This window comes from Corvus moneduloides, chromosome 5 (genome assembly GCF_009650955.1).
Source record: "Corvus moneduloides isolate bCorMon1 chromosome 5, bCorMon1.pri, whole genome shotgun sequence".
Classification (NCBI taxonomy): domain Eukaryota; kingdom Metazoa; phylum Chordata; class Aves; order Passeriformes; family Corvidae; genus Corvus; species Corvus moneduloides.
Genome location: NC_045480.1, coordinates 63,295,588 through 63,312,311, shown reverse-complemented (window position 1 = coordinate 63,312,311; position 16,724 = coordinate 63,295,588). Strand labels below are relative to the sequence as shown.

Here is a 16,724-nt window from a genome sequence, read left to right as displayed (position 1 = left end):
AAATGTAATGTAATTCAGGATATTGCAGAATCTTCTTACTAAAATAACTAGTTTGGCTAACACCAAGTAGCTCAAGTTGAAATAAAATACTATCTGGCCCACAGATTATTTTTTCTGTGTCTCGTCTTGCATGTATAGGTGGCAATCATAGAAGAGCTCGTGATAGGTTATGAAACCTCTCTAAGAAGCTGCAGGTTATTTAACCCAAATGGTGAGTGCTGAGTCTGTTGTGCTTCATGGAGTAGTGCCTGGTGTTGTGTGTCCATTCAGAGGTGGGGAAATAGGTAGTGAAGAAACAGAGGTGATGTGGGTTTTTTTCTACTTTTCCCCTAACACAGTACTGAACCATAACTGTCAAATGTAAAGTCTGTATTCAAAATATAGTCACTTGTTCTAAATTTTTTTTCATGGGTTCATGAATTTAGTCATCTCTTCGCAGTTTTGAGTTCAAGTATGCTATTTTCAGGACTTGAGTTTATCACTGTTCAAGAAACTGAAGTTTGAAAGCTGTGTCAAATCTTACAACTTCAGAAATGTCAAACGAAAAACAGTATCTACTGATAGCACAGTCTTCACAGACAGGTGTAGTTTTGGAGCTTTTGGTGGGGACCAGGTTTTGTGTTCTTGGAGGTTTTGCATATCAGACTGCCCGTAGCAAATACTTGGAACAAAGTGAAACTCCCTTTGACCTACCAACTTCCTTTTCCTTAAAACCACAGAAGGAGAAGGGAGCAGTATGTGCTTAAAGTTGTTTGGAAGCTCTCCTAGGTCTGATAGAGAGGCAGAATTAACTTCAGTGGCTGTATTTATTGCATTCTGCTTCTGGCATGTTGTTTTAGTAATAAACCGAACAGAAAACCGCTTTCCATTTTACTCCTGCCAGATGATGGTAAAGAAGAACCTCCAACCACTTTACTCTGGGTCCAGTATTATTTGGCTCAACATTATGATAGAATTGGACTGCCATCCCTGGCTCTAGAATATATAAATGCTGCTATAGAAAGTACTCCCACTTTGATAGAACTCTTCCTTGTGAAGGCAAAAATCTATAAGGTAAGTTTGGGTTTATTCTTAGTGACCAAAGGTTATTAGTTTGTTAGGAACTTCAGTGAGTTTCTAGATAAGGGTATTATTGTTTAGCTACTTGAGGTGGGGTTTTCCGCTGCATATAAAAAGCTGCTATGATGGTTTTTAACTCAATAAAGGACAAAAGCTGAGAATTCACATTTTGCTGTACATAAGAATCACACTGATAAATTAGGTGGAGTCTTTCATCTGTTCTTACCCCCTGGTTTTTTAGCTGCTTAAAACAATTTCTCAAGTGCACTATGATACTGTATCAGAATGGGATTATCCAAAGTGGTTCTTTAAGCATTTTCAGGAAAAACATTCTGCGCTAAAAGACCAGTAATTCCATAATGAGGAAAGGTATTTAACTGCTTTTTTTCTTTAAAGGTCTGTTGCTTTTGAAGAAAGCTATTTATTAAAAAAAGTCTAAAAAAACCTAATTATATCAAACAGTGAGTAGATAAAATGTGCATGTTTTATAATTACTGAATCTGACTTAAATTTCTATCTCTTTAGCATGCTGGAAATATTAAAGAAGCTGCAAGGTGGATGGATGAGGCTCAGGCTTTGGACACAGCAGACAGATTTATCAACTCCAAATGTGCAAAATATATGTTGAAAGCAAACTCCATTAAAGAAGCAGAAGAAATGTGTTCTAAGTTTACGCGGGTTTGTTGCGCTTAACTAGAGGTCTTTGGAATAATGTGGGCCTAATCCCTTGTGGAATGACTTTTTGTTTTTAACTTTGCACTCACTTTTACTACCATATTTACGTTCTGTTTCAGACCAACAATGGTTGCTTGCTGCAGTTATGGTAGTCCATAGCAGGGTTTGAATTAATCTTGGATAAGCATGATTCCATAGTAATAAGTTAAAAGTCTATAAAGCTTGGATTTGGTTATTTTTGCTGGGTAGGAAAAATATGTCATGCCTGTTTTAGAGAGAACTTCTGAGAAAATTTTTGCACAATAATCTTTGGGTTTAATCTTGATTCTGTAGGATACTTGAAAGATCTGGTAAAGTTGCCCATGTATCTTTTTTCTAATGGTAGTAAGTTTGAGAGTTTTAGATGTCTCTTGGGACATAATTTTAGTGTGGCTAACAGCTGAGAGGCTGTGTGAGGTATCTTACTTGTGTGAACCAACTTTCATCCCCATGTCCTTGTTTATCAGTGATGATGGAAAGCTGCATGCACCTTTTTTCTTTTATTTTTCCATGTACTTGCACATGACCAGTTATCTGGAAGAAAAATTTTGTGTTACGGAAATTGCATAATTTCATGCATCACTTTTTGTCGCTGCAGTAATCCCATTTTTATAGGTTTGATGGTCACACAGGTTAGTTACTTTTTAAAATGTGCTTCTTTGATGTTATTCTTTCATAACTGAAAGTCAGAACAGCTCAGTGAAGTCTCTCCAGACTATTTGTCAAATGATAGTTTTGGAATACTAGCAGTGTCATTTGTGTGTTGTCTGTGGGAGACAGGCAACAGGCTGTTGGGATCTACCTGCAAAAGCAAAGCCTTTTCTGTTTGTTTGTCCCATTTTCTCCCCTCTTAAAGAGCAGGAGAAACCTGGAGTGTAAGGTAGGTTGAACAGAGAGGAGGGGGGAACAGTGTTTATAAAAGAAATCTGAAGGATCTTGTGAAATGAAGGCTATGTTCAGGCAGACAAAAGGGGAGGGGAAGTTCTGGTTTTTTATATCCTCAGTAGCTTTATGTGGGGGTTTTGATGCAAACCCACTATGAATTTAGGTTAATTTGACCTCCCTCAATGCCTTAAGCAGCTCTAAGATGATGCTAAAAAGGAAGCGTACCAGTTACCCAAAACTGAACTTGAAAAATATAATTTCATGATGTTGCTCTTTAGAATCTTATCTCCATTTGATCTTTTGTCTAGTGCTGAAATACAGGCTTCTTAATTAAAAAACAGTAATTAGAGAAGACCTAGATTAAGCGTAATAAAAATGGAAATGACATTTTGTTTTTAGTTGCCTAAATCAGGCTGTTTTGAATACTGCCTCTTTCATTGCTATGTTCTTATGGATCTGTGCAAATATATATAAATACCAGATTTGAAAGACAACTGTAAGCCCCCTTTTTGAACCAGAAGGTGTCAAAGTTAACAGTATTCCTTTTGCCTTGCTACTCCTCTCTAGGACCAATTGCGTTGGAAATAATCATCTACTACTACTGTGAGGATACTTAATCAGCAGTTCTCTGGGAGATACAAATAGCAGTTTTAATTGAGGGGAAAAAAAAATCCTGCAGGATTTCTTGCAGGTGTCAGTGTCTTGCCATGGACTAGAACTTTTCTGCCATCTTTTCCATGCTGCAATGTGTTGTGTGCACACCGTATTAAAAACGCTGAATGAAGGTCTCTCCTAACCTAAAGATGAACTGTCACAGTGAAATGACCACTGCCTGGCTCTTCATTGTGTCTTTCTGACTCTTCCAATAGGTGTAACAAAGATTTTTGTATTTGTTTTAATTAATGAACAAAGCAAGTTGATCTTAACTGTGGCATTTCCAGCTTTCTAGACTCCAGTTCTGAGATTTAGCATTCATTTGCTTTATTTATGCTTTTAATTAGGCAAAGATAAAAGAAATAGCAGCTGACAAATCCAATGAGATTTATTTTTTTGTATAATGCTGTTTTTGATTTTAGGAAGGAACCTCGGCAGTAGAGAACCTGAATGAAATGCAGTGCATGTGGTTTCAGACAGAATGTGCTCAAGCCTACAAGGCAATGAACAAATTTGGAGAAGCACTTAAGAAATGCCATGAAATTGAGAGAGTACGTATTCAGCTCAACTGCTTAGGTTGGAAAACACTGGTTTAAGTTTACTGTGCTGATATGTTACTTTTCTGAGCAGTAAGGGTGCATTTCATGTAGCTTCAGGAGAGATTTCATTTCATGTTGGTTACTGGCAAGTTTATATAGTTCCATTTCTTCCGAAAAATGCCATTGTAAACTGTATATTATGAAGAGAATTTATAAAGTTACTTGAAGATCCAGACAAGAGCAGAATACTGTCAAAAATAGTCTTAGTTTTGGCAGTGTACATAGGAAATGGATATTTAGGTACAAACTAAGAGCATGTGTACTTTAAGTCCAAAAATAAGTGGATGAGCTGACAAGCCCATCCTTAAAGTTACTGTTAAGGCACTGTTTTAGAGGTAGACAATAAATGTTTAAAAAATTACTAAAAATATTTACTATCTTCTCCTTAAAAAAATAAAGGCTACAGCTTAAAAGAAGCTGTTGCAAAAATAAAGACTTCTTAAAGTAGAAGTTTTATTTAAAAGGGGGGGAGTACTTGCACATTAAATGCAGATATCCATAGTGAGGTAAACAACAACATTTAGATGAACGACTTTAAAAACAAGCAGATGTGGGTTTGGTTTTTTAAAGCATATTAAAGTCTACCAGACCGCTGAGGGTGTAAAAGAAGTGCTGAAAGAGCAGAACTAAGTAGGAAGCTATGCCTCTTTGCAAACAGAGAGGCATTAGGAGATTTCAGCACTGCTGCTCTTCTGCAGGGAGGACTCAGCTCTGGAATATTCTCTGATTAGAAAAAAGTGATAGAAAATTATCAAAGTAACCTGGTCTAGTGAAAGGTGCCCCTGCCTGTGGCAGAGGGTTGGAAATAGATGACCTTTAAGGTCCCTTCCGACCCAAATAATTTTGTGATTTGCTAGGACCATGTTTTGTTTGCACAAATCCTTTAAATAAATTAGTGTAAATTCTTTTGCGTAAGAAACTGTTAGTCTTATAAATTGTCTTGGGTACCAGAAGAGGTCAGCAAATGAAGTGATAACTTAGGCCACCCAAAAAAATATTTCTAAGGATTTAAGTCACTGTTTATTAATTTGTTGGATTAATTGATTGAAGGTGTAGTAAAGTTCAAAAATAAATAAGCAAATATGTTGAATTCAAAAACCATCAACAAAGCTTTTGTAAGAAAAAGCAGCGCCTCTTAAATCTTTTATAGGGGTCAGTTATGCCAAGGGGACAGTCTAGTTGATAAAAGGTGTTCTGTTTTTCAGGAACACATTTTATCTCGTACTTCACACCATAAAGGATGTAAACTGTCTCAGAAAATTAGGGAGGTTGATCTCATGGATTTAATCGGTGATTCATGGCTGGGAAAACAGTGTAGGAGCAAATAATCAACTTTTACAAGAAAAGGAGTTTTATCATGGAGATTACTAAGGCATCTCTAGAATCTTCATTATTTCATCAATAAATGATCACAGAAACGGACTGAATATTGCAAGGACAACAACTGCACTGTCTCAGTACTAAATGATTAAGATGCCCATGAAACGTAATGTTCAACAGTGTAGTCAGTGACAAATTACCTGCCTGTGCATAAGTAGTAAAAGGTCTTAAAATAATTGTTGCTGCTCAGGAATCCTGAAACCATTGTAGATAATGCTGCAAAAATTTCTGTGCTGGTGTGGAGCAGCAGTCAAAAGGACACATGAGGAATTAAAACTCGAGAAGTAGTACTTTTCTACCATTATGTCAATCTGGCACACTATTTACATCTGAGTGTCACACCTTCTTAAAAACGTGCTAGTAAAACAACTGTTGTGGGGTAACTTCCAGAGGAAGAGACTGCAATTAGCTTGTTGTGCTTACTCTTCTATCCTGATCTTTGACAAATGAAGCTGAGTTTAAGATAAAGTTATATGAGATCATAAGTACTTGGAGAAGTTCAAGAGGGGAATGACTTTTCACTGCTTCTCAAACAAAAACAAAGGTACATTAGATGGTGCAGAAAGCAGAGCTTGAACAAAAGAAAGTACTTTCTCACATCATGTCTGGTGTAAGTGTGGACTTTATTGCCATAGTATTTAGTGGAAGTTAAAATGATGCTTTTGAATGAAAAAAAAACCCAGAGCAGTTCAGAGAAGAAAAACTCCTCAAATGCTGTTTAAATACAATGAATATAAAACCTTTGTCTGCTAAACTGCAAATTATCAGAGGTAGCTACTTTTAAGAGACTGTGAAATTGGTGTATTTTGGTTCTGGGCTAAGATGCCTTCTGTCCTTTTCACCATGAGTTTAGTTTTGGAGGGTTTTGTTAACGTTTGTATTAGGTAGGTTGTATTTGTCAAACAGTAAGCTTTTACTAAGTTATTATTTTGAAAGTCCAGGTCAGTATCTCATTGTTAATACTTGCTAAATAATGTTATGTTACATTGTGTTAGCATTTTGTAGAAATCACAGATGACCAGTTTGACTTCCACACTTACTGTATGAGGAAGATCACCCTTAGGTCTTACGTGGACTTGTTAAAACTAGAAGATGTGCTTCGACAACATCCCTTCTACTTCAAAGCAGCACGGATTGCCATAGAGATCTATTTGAAACTTCATGATAATCCCTTAACAGATGAAAATAAAGAACATGAGGCTGATACAGGTATTCAACCCTCAGGATTTATTAATCATGCAGTTTCACTAATTAGTGGATATTTTAGGAAGGTCTGGCATTCATTATCGTTGTCAACTGTGGGAGCCAAAGCCAGAGTTCTATACAACTCAAAGTAGGCAAATTGCAGCTTGGACTACATGGTAAAGTAGATGTTCTGCTGGAAGCTAAACTAATGTGTGCTTTTATTGTGGTTATTATAAAACAATGATGGGTTTGTAGTGAGAGTTGTAACTCTTCATTACAAATATTTGTGTTATGGAATGGCAGTGAAAACATGAACTCTCATTGTGGTTGGTCCATGGAATAGCAGACTGAAGCAGATGTGTTTGGGTAGCTCTTTCTAAGCTTTTTATCAGTGTACAGAAATTTCACTAGGTAGCAACTTAAATTTTGTCATCTCTTGCTTCTGATGTAAAAATAATGTTTAAATCATCTATTTATTTTTTCCCCCTCATCTCTGATTTGAGAGCAGCTTAAGTGGTTATGACTTGGGGCACCTCAAATGGTCTGAATAGAGGTTCCTTCAAGAAAGAATCCTTCAAGAGGAATTTGTCAAGTTTTAGTATTTTTATCATCTCATTATAGTATTATTCTAATTCCTGTCCTCTGATTCCATTAAGGAATTTGTGAATTACAAAGCGGCAGCATAGACTATAAAATAATCTATCCATAGTAAATAAGCTTTTACAAAGGTAATGACAGCATTGCTCATTAGTAGATACGGTTTTAAAAAGGTGGTGTTGTCTGACAGCTGCTTGATGCTGTTAATATTAGACATCAGTGTTGTGTGGTTTTGTCCTTTGTGTGTGTACAGCAAATATGTCTGACAAGGAGCTAAAGAAGCTACGAAATAAGCAGAGAAGAGCCCAGAAGAAAGCACAGCTGGAGGAGGAAAAGAAAAATGCTGAGAAGGAGAAGCAACAGAGGAACCAGAAAAAGAAGAAAGATGATGATGATGAAGAAATTGGAGGACCGAAAGAGGAACTTATCCCTGAAAAACTGGCAAAGGTGCTTACTAATGTAATAATAAAGTCTTAGAAATTTCTAGAAAAGTTGTAGTGAGCACACATAAAACTCAAAAGCCATTCAAATAACTTGCTGGGGTTTTTTTGGTATGGTGTCTCTTGACAGGCAGCATTTTAAAAACAATTCCTTTCTAGGGCTAGTTTGTTAGATACAGTGTCAGTAGTGTGGAAGTCGCAGCTTTTGTGCCTAGTTCTCAAAGGCAGTAATTGAAGTCATAAACATTTGTTACAGGTGTAGCATGGAATTATCTCCACATGTCTACTGCATGAACTTGTTGATTATACCCTATTTCTAGTTGGTTGTGTGGAAGTCTTTTCTATCCTGTGTGGAAGGTGATTATCATTCACTCTTAGGTCCCCTGATATTCTTTTGTTTGCATAGTCAGCCTGTGAAAGAGGAAACACTGAAGCATTGAATGCTTTAATAGGATTTGTTTGCATATGTTTTGAATGGGGGGGAAAAGGAATAAAGAAGCTGTGGTAGTAAATAGTAGACTAGACTGAGATGGATTTAGAGATCTGGATTAAGAACTATAGAGAGATATAGAAGGGCAGGTGACCCAGAAGACTTTTCTTTTAGCAGAAGTTATACCTGTAAGGAGCAGGAAAACAAAAAAAAAAAAGTGAGGGGAAGATAAGAAAATTATAGAGACTGGAAAAATTCATTTATAGCAATAGTAGTATAGATTGCAAGTCTTTATAGGCCCAGTATTCTGGATCTATATTCATACTATTCATACTTCATTCATATTAAAAGGGAGTTCTTGAGGGGATATTTGAAAGTTGAGTCAGTGAACTTAATTCTGTAGCCAAGAAACAAGGGACTTAAACTTGACTAGTTATTAAGAATATTGTTGGTATTTCTATTGTTTAGTTCACTGGTTGCAAGAAGCAGAACTAACTAAGATTGAAATGCAACAGCATGTATTGAAATTGAGTTCTGTAGTAGAGGGATGTCATGGGGATAGCCCTGAAAAATCTAGCCAGTTCCCAAGATTATAAGGAATAGTTGCAGCTGTATAATGCATTCCTTTGGCAAATCTAGTTATGTCTTTAATATATAGATGTCAATATAATATAATTCCAAATTCAATATCACAATCATGATATAGACACTTCCAAATGCAGTTGGTGCCGAAAGACCGTTTTTGACTATTTGCAAATAGTTTTCCTGAAACAGCTGCCCCTGGATTTGTTTGGGTATGTAGCTTTGGCACTAAAGGCATACCTTTGGAATGGCGTTTTATTATAGGTTACAAATAGTTGATGTGCACAGTGTGTATGTAAAATCAACTACACATAGAAGTGATGCGAGTGTTTTTATGACAGATGCTGTAGTTACGTTTAGCAGGAAGGTGTCCATTGCGATCTTCAACTCAAGTTTGCAAAGAAGTGTATCACTTCAACATTGCTGTATTGTTATTGGCAAAAGCAAAATTTGTATTTGCTTCTTAGAGAGTAATTTCGTAAAAAAAAATATGAAAGACAACGGACAGTTCTTGTTTGAGTAATCCCAAACCTCTATGTGCAAGATACCTGTCTGTAACGAACCCCTGCACAGAATTAATTTGTGTGAAAGCTGTCCATTTACTGGATTACACTAGCTAAGATCAGGAGACCATTTTCAATATCTAATTACTTCCAGCTTGGTGTTGGTATTTTGGCTGGGACTGTCACCATTACCTCGCAGCTTTCAGGAACCTGTCTAAGCAGAATGTCATGGGCATTTATCAATCATACACCATCATCTCAGGCCCACATGCATATGTTGGTGTGGACAGCCACACTGCCCTTTTCCATGCAGGTTCAGGTCCAGTTGTATTCACTACTGGTGTATGATAGAAGGAAAAGATTTGTGTCTCTACAGCAAAATGTGATTTGTCGCCATCAAAAAGCAAATATTTTGGACTTTTTAGTCTGTGTTTATATATTGAGTGAAAGTTGCAAAATTTGTTAACAGAAGAGGTTCTTATGCACTGCCTTAGGAGAGTAACTCTCTGATGTGACTCAGCAATAGCTGATTTTTGTTGTTGTAGTGACTAGATTTGAATTTCGACTTAGCTGTTTGTTACTTCCTTGAATCTGTAGGTTGAAGCACCTTTGGAAGAAGCCATTAAATTTTTAACACCCCTGAAGAATTTAGTGAAGAACAAAATAGAGACTCATCTTTTTGCCTTTGAGATTTATTTTCGAAAAGGTAGGTGAGAAGACTTAATGAAAGCAAGCAATTTGTGAATCATAAAGGTGTTTATTGGAACTTAAGCAGCAATTATTGATGAGGTATGAGGAGCCCATCCCTGTCACAACACAACTTTTCACTGGACCAACACTCCAGCCATGAGCAGTGTGTGAAAACCAAAGTTTGAACATTTGATGATTATCCACTTAATTCACTGGTTTAATAGATGCATGTTATTAAAAATAGCTTTTGCAGTACACTCAGCTGTAAATTCTTCTGATCATTCTAATTCCAAGCACTAAATACTCCTGTAACACAATGCAGTGAGTTCCTACCACAAGTTTTTGAACGTTTGTCAACACTTTTTTTTTTCCAGAGAAGTTCCTTCTGATGCTTCAGTCTGTGAAGAGAGCCTTTGCTATCGATTCTAGTCATCCTTGGCTTCACGAGTGTATGATTCATCTCTTTAGCAGTGGTATGTATCTGTTTGGTAGGACTTCCATCTGTGCACACTGCCAGGTGATGCCAAACCTACAGTCACTGATTTTTAGCACAATTAATTCAAAATATTTAATGCATGTATTAGAAAGCTTTTTAACCAACTGATTTATGCTAAAATTATGCATGGTTATTATGACTGCAGCTGAATTTAGGAGTCATTCCAGTATTGCTAAGAATTTTTAAGACTCTGACCAGTATGTGACGCCTGAAAGAAAAGAAGGCAGTGAAGAAATGGAAACTGCAGAGTGAGGAATGTGGCTTTTCTGCTGACAGCCTGTGTCAGCATGCAAGGAGAGGGCTTAGAATTCTGTCCTTATTGGTAAAAGTTGGAAGAATTCTCTCCCTTCCCCTGCCCCAAAGGTCACCCTTTCTTGTGGGGACTACAGACTAGACATTTAAGAACAGACTTGCATGACATTAACCTTTTAACCTAATAGGTTTTAATTAGTAAGGGGAAGAGTGTATTAATGTAAAAAAGCTTTGGCTTTTTCTAAGCATCAGAAAACTGCCGCAGTTGAGCTTCATCTAACTGCATCCACTATTTACCTTTTCAAATTTCATATATCTTCCTTTGAGATACTTTCCAATTATATTAATAATGTAAAAATGAAAAATATTAAATGCATAAAGCATATTTTATTGTGATTACGTGTGCTCACCTCAACTTTTTTTCCAACAGTATCTGAAAGTAAGGATCTGCCTGATGCTGTTAGAACAGTGCTAAACCAAGAAATGAATCGGCTTTTTGGAGCAACTAATCCAGAGAACTTCAATGAAGCTTTCCTTAAAAGGAACTATGACTCACTGCCACATAGGTTATCAGGTATTTTGCTTTTCTCCTTGTTCTGCCCTACTTCTTCATTTCCTGTGCTTCTCTGGCAGTTGTATCTCAGTATCAGCCCCAGTGATGTAACAATCACTCTTTCACTCAGGAGTGCTTTTCTTCTCTATTTGTGTTTTTCTGACAACATGATTGCCAGGTTGTCAGTGGTTTTCTTCAATTTTCTCTTTGTCCTGCTGAAATGCAAATGTTGGGACCTCTCTGCCCTGTTGTCTCTAATGTGGCTGAATGGTTTTTTTAATTCTTTGTTTGGAACTTCCCTTCTACCTACTTAGGTGTGAAGCTTTATGCTCCAAGTTGGTTCCATTTTGAATTACTGCTGGAGAGTTCAGTCCCCCCTCCTCCTCATATTATCTCTATTTTGTGTTTGTATATAAGATGGTTTTCATCATCTACTGGGTGATGAATCTTGTTTTTCCTCCTGTAGCTGCCAAAATGATGTACTATTTAGATCCTTCCAGTCAGAAAAGGGCAGTGGAACTGGCAATGACCCTGGATGAATCCCTTATTAACAGAAATCTTCAGGTAACATATTTATAAATTGTAAACAGCTTCTGTTGTATCTGTGGAAGCTTTAAACAAAATTGGGAGGTAAGAGGAAGCTGAAATCATTGCTGTACCTTATGGTAAAGAGGTCGAGTTGTGAGAGAAAGGGGTGTCAGGTTCATCTGAACTGAAATATTTAATACCGTTTTTACACATTTAAATTAATTTAGTTTTGTGATAATATGAAAATAGCAGCAGCAGAAACCATATTACCAAAGGTAATGGAAAACTTACTAAATTTGAGAGAATTCACAAGGCAAAAGAAAAGGTAGTAGTTTGTCTGAGCTTTGGCTGCCACCCAGGCAACTGTTCACAAGAAAAGGAGTGGCCCAGACTCTGGGAAGGCTTTCCATAGTCAACTTTCTGCAAGCTGTGGGAGCTACTGTAGGTTTAATAAAAGCTGCATAAGCACAGTTTTGCCTTAGCATGTAGTTAAGTGAAAAGCTTACCAAATTTTGAGTCTTTGCTCCATTGGTGGTCATGAAATAATCTCCCTGTGACACTGCCTCCATGCCCCTTTCACCACTCCCCCACCTTCATCTGGGAAGACTTTTCACTTCTGACTTGCAATTTACAGTAGTCTGTGTGCTCAATTTTTTAGATCTATTGCAAGTAAAATTGGTAAATGTTGCTTTAAAATTACTCTTTTGTGGACAAAAATTGGAGTTTTCCACCAAACATCTCTTATGAAACATAGTGGGTTCAACAGAACTTTAATTGTGATGGATTTTAAGTTCACAGCAGAATTTTTGGGCCAGACAGAGCAGGGAAAAAGAGACAGTAAAGGACAATTTGTCTTGATTTATAGACTTGTTTAGGATGTTAAAGATTCAGATCCTTTCTCTATTCTAGCTGTTGTGTTATGGGATGGAAACTCATGTCTTTTATATTCTAAGTACCCATTTAGCATTTTTCTTAAAGTTGTCTTTGTTTGGGTGTTGGTTTTTGGGTTCGGGTTTTCTTACTGTTTGAGTGGTCTCAAAGAACTTAATATAGATTATCAAGAGATTTAGAAAACAAAAATTATTTGCCTTCTATTTGCTGGTTTTTGCCTGTGAGTGGGATTCTGGGAACAGGACTGGGGAAAGATTAAGTGTAACCAAAAAAGCTTGGTTGTTTTGGAGGTGCAAACTTGGTAAGACTAGAGGAAGCTTTTACCAACTCAGCAGTGCATAAACATCCTGTACACTGCATTGTGATAAAACTGAAAAAATGTTGAATTTAAGCATTTTTGGTGCCAACGTAAAGTAAGAGTTGGACTTCTACTGAACTTCTAGATGGGAAATTGAAGGTGCCCTAAAAATGGAGAATCTGAAGGAGTCTAGGTGTTTGTTGAAAGGCATTTTTGTGTGGAAAGAGATCAAATTTACTACATTTCATTCTAGTAAAGACCAACTGTCTTGGAGCACACTGCAGGCATAAAACCTGATATATTTGACCTTCTGTGGATGCCAGTGTTGCAAAGAGCAAATGTTAGGAAAAGGGATTGTTGAGGAGAACTCCATAACCCTCCAGCAGGAGGACAGAGCAGTTAATTCCAGTACACAGAAGAAATAAAAACTGTACTAAATGTCAGAGGAGCAGGAAAAGACTGCCTTGCTATGCTTATAATGCCTGCACACAGCCAGCCACGGGTGGGTGAATGCTGCCAGGCTTTAGTGGAGCTCAGTAGGTTGGTTTCTCATGTTTGGAATGCAAGCTGAAAAAAATACACAGGATATCTCCTTTTCTTCTTCTAAATCATGAACAAAAATGGACAGGAAACTGCATGTATCTGAAAAAATGTGGTAATATCAGAGTAATTTGATTCGATTGAAAGGTATATTATGAATTGCTGAAATGGTCAGTGTGTCCCAAGAATGGTTGCCAACTAGTAGGAATAACATTTTTTTTTACGAAAATAAGAAACAAGTGACAAATTAGTATTTCATTTTACAGTCAAGATTTCTAACTGTGTTTTAGATCCCTTTTTAAACTGCATTATTTCAAATCAGACTACACTGGTATTTCATGCTATGTTTAGTTAAAATGTCATTTGATATTGAAAGGAGGTGTGTGGCCCTTGGAGCAGATTTGTGGCAGAAATACAACTTTAAATTTGTCTTGTGAGATTATTCTTATCTCAGAAAGCAAAACTGCTGTTTGAAACCTGGAAACAATAGAAGTTTTTCTTTGTAGCATTGGTTTTCAAGTGTTCAGCTGAACATTTAAAAAACGATAACACTTTCTTTATTTTTCTCTTTAATTAGACTTGTATGGAGGTATTAGAAGCTTTATGTGATGGTAGCCTTGGAGACTGTAAAGAAGCATCTGAAACTTACAGAGCAAATTGTCATAAGCTTTTCCCTTATGCTTTGGCTTTCATGCCCCCTGGATATGAAGATGATATGAAGATCACAGTTAATGGAGATAGTTCTGCAGAACCTGAAGAACTGGCCAATGAAATATGAACAACTTTATTGGAAAAAAATGACGTTGGACCATATCTGGTGTATAATATTTTTGTCACGCACCTGCTGAATTGTTCTAACTTAGACAAAGAACAGAAGGAAAAAAGCCTGTTGCCTTCAAATAGTTTTACTTCTTTTTATCCTGCTGACAAAGTATATATATAAAATATCTAACATATTACTGGTTATAGGTTGTTTGGTTTCTTAAAAATTAAAAGCTGCTAAAATTGAAAAAAAGGAAAAAAATAAACAAACCTTCTCCTCACCTACCCACCCATGTTTTTAAACTAATTTATATGAGACCTGGAGGTGTGTAGCCTTCAGAGCAGGTGTGTGGCAGAAATATTAACTTTAAATTTGTCTTGTGAGATTACTGTTATCTCAGACAGCAAAACTGCTGTTTTAGCACTGGATTCTTTCACTGAGCACAAAGAGTTGATGGGGCTTTAGCATCTGACTGATTTTGATACGGGGGGATGATTGTGTCCATAGGAAGTATGCAATGTGAATCAGAATATACAGAGAAACCTGCAACATACGTGTTATGTTGGGGATGCTTGGACATACGGATATCAACCAGAATTAAGAAACATAGTGTGTTCAATAAGCTTGTTGTGTCTCTGAAATTCACTGTACACGATCAGTTTGGTGTTCTTGCACCACAGTTTTTACCTGAAGGAACCAGTTAGAAATGGTCTTTCTTGGAATTAAACTTGGGGTGGGGAGGGGAGAATCAACATTGCTGTTCTTGAGATGAACCTATCGGCGTATGTTGGCCAAACTTTTTAAAACTGTAATGCAAGAACCAAATAAAATTATGCACTGTGATGTGGCACCAATTAGAAAGATCGCATGCATTTTTCACATAGAGTGAAAACAAAATGAGAACATACCATGGCTTGAAGTTGCAAAGAGGAAAATTCCTGACTACCATTTTGACTGATCAAGAGACTAACAGATTAAAACCTCAGCAGGCCTTGTTAATGTTATGCAGAAAAACAAAAAATAAAGTGCTGCAGTTTAGATACCTCTGGAACTTTTCCACAGTGTCACAGGTTTGTAATACTTGAAGCCCTACATTTCTAAGAATATATTTCTTGCTCAGTTGTTTCAGGCAAGCCCAAGACTTTGTAACTTTTAAGGGGCCCAAGATTTTTTTTCAATAACAGACCAGCTTCTTATTCCTGCAGTTACAGATGTAATTTCCTTTGTCAAACATAAGGTACCAAATATAATGCAATAAAATGTTTTGAAAAACAACTGTGTGAATATTTAAACCAATCTATGTTGTACTTTGACAGTGAAGGGGTTTGCTGGAGTGCAGCTCAGGGTTGACTTACTGTGCTGTCCAGTCACGCTAACAATGTCACTGCTGATGGGTGATCATTGAGTATAAAGTGCAAATGCATTATATGTAAATACTGAATGTCTGGGAAGTCCTATAACACAACGCTTTGCTACTTGGCTTTTAAGTTCCACCAGTGTTAGGCTGAATTTTGTTTTCCAAGTCAAGCTTCAGTCTACAAGTCTACTGTGTTAATAATATAGATAAGTGCTCAAATGTTTTCTTTTGTAGGCTCATCATATAAAACAGAGCAGAAATAAACTACAGCTTACAAAGTGAGTGCCTTCTTTGCTGCAGGAGTTCAGTTACAGAGTACCTGTTGTGTGGATACACAGCCTTCCTCTTCCACATAATGGAATTCAGTGATTGACATGTACAGTTAAGAAATCCTGGAAGACTTACTGGGGTTTGTAGTTTTCTAACTGTCAGAACAACAGGCTTTTGTTTACTGTGTCTTCACCTCCACTTTCTTTTCATGGTTAGCCTATCCTTGTGTACATTTGCAGTATGTGTATATATAACCTGCTGGGCTTTTAGGGACTAGAATACTGACTCTGGTATTGATGTCTTGATGTCAGTTGTTTCTGTGGCCTGAGATACTTGGACTGCATGTCTTCTGCAACTCCTGGAGATGGTTCAGTCTTGCCTACAGAAGCTGCAAGCTTTTGTCCTTGCCTCTTGAGTATTGCTGCCCATTTCTTGGCTTGTAATGCTTAAGCTGGAGGCAGATGAGTGCTCACTCGTAACAGATTGTTAATTGCATCAAGCAAATTATTTTTTTCCCAAATACTGGTTTTTTGGGGTGCTGCCTATAAATGGAATTATTTCCTTTACATTTTCACTGCCTGTTTTTGCATTGAAATGGACAAACTAAAAGCAGGAAGTTACTTGTTATCTTTTATTGTGCAAATGGGGAAAAGGGTGCTTCAGTGGGCCTTCCAGAAGTCTCCATCTATACATCTGTTGTGATTTCCCTAAAGACACTTCATAGCCTTGCTGAAAAGCATCCATACTGCTTCAGAGATGGTGCTTTTGGATTAAGTGGTTACTCATCCGCTACCAGAAGACTGCAAACCCAGGACAGGAAACTAAGCCAAGAGTTTGCCTGAAGTCTGAGGTTCTTTAATTGGTAAAGAAATCGTTATTCCTTTATCTCTTCTGTTAGATGCAAGGCTGACTTCTGAGGAAGAGCTTTTAAGAGCTGGAAATGAAGTCGAAATCCAGTGCAATGAGTCTTGTGAAGTGATAGCACAGAGTGCTGTGCTGCAATGGAAGCTTTCCTTTGTGTGCTGAGATCCAAAATTGTAATCACCGGTGCTTGGCTG

The 16,724-nt window shown here is 37.1% G+C and overlaps 1 protein-coding gene across 1 annotated transcript in view; it reads left to right on the top strand.

Moving 5' to 3' along the window:
• The window catches only part of NAA15 (N-alpha-acetyltransferase 15, NatA auxiliary subunit), a 37,831-nt gene extending 21,185 nt beyond the window's left edge, over window positions 1-16,646 (top strand). The window contains exons 10-20 of the mRNA XM_032109272.1: window positions 139-211; window positions 884-1,053; window positions 1,585-1,737; window positions 3,735-3,863; window positions 6,287-6,500; window positions 7,327-7,520; window positions 9,626-9,734; window positions 10,093-10,191; window positions 10,897-11,040; window positions 11,486-11,583; window positions 13,854-16,646. Coding sequence (XP_031965163.1) covers window positions 139-211; window positions 884-1,053; window positions 1,585-1,737; window positions 3,735-3,863; window positions 6,287-6,500; window positions 7,327-7,520; window positions 9,626-9,734; window positions 10,093-10,191; window positions 10,897-11,040; window positions 11,486-11,583; window positions 13,854-14,054 — 1,584 coding nt within the window. The 3' untranslated portion in view covers window positions 14,055-16,646. The remainder of the gene's footprint in view (window positions 1-138; window positions 212-883; window positions 1,054-1,584; window positions 1,738-3,734; window positions 3,864-6,286; window positions 6,501-7,326; window positions 7,521-9,625; window positions 9,735-10,092; window positions 10,192-10,896; window positions 11,041-11,485; window positions 11,584-13,853) is intronic.
• Window positions 16,647-16,724: the final 78 nt, after the last annotated feature.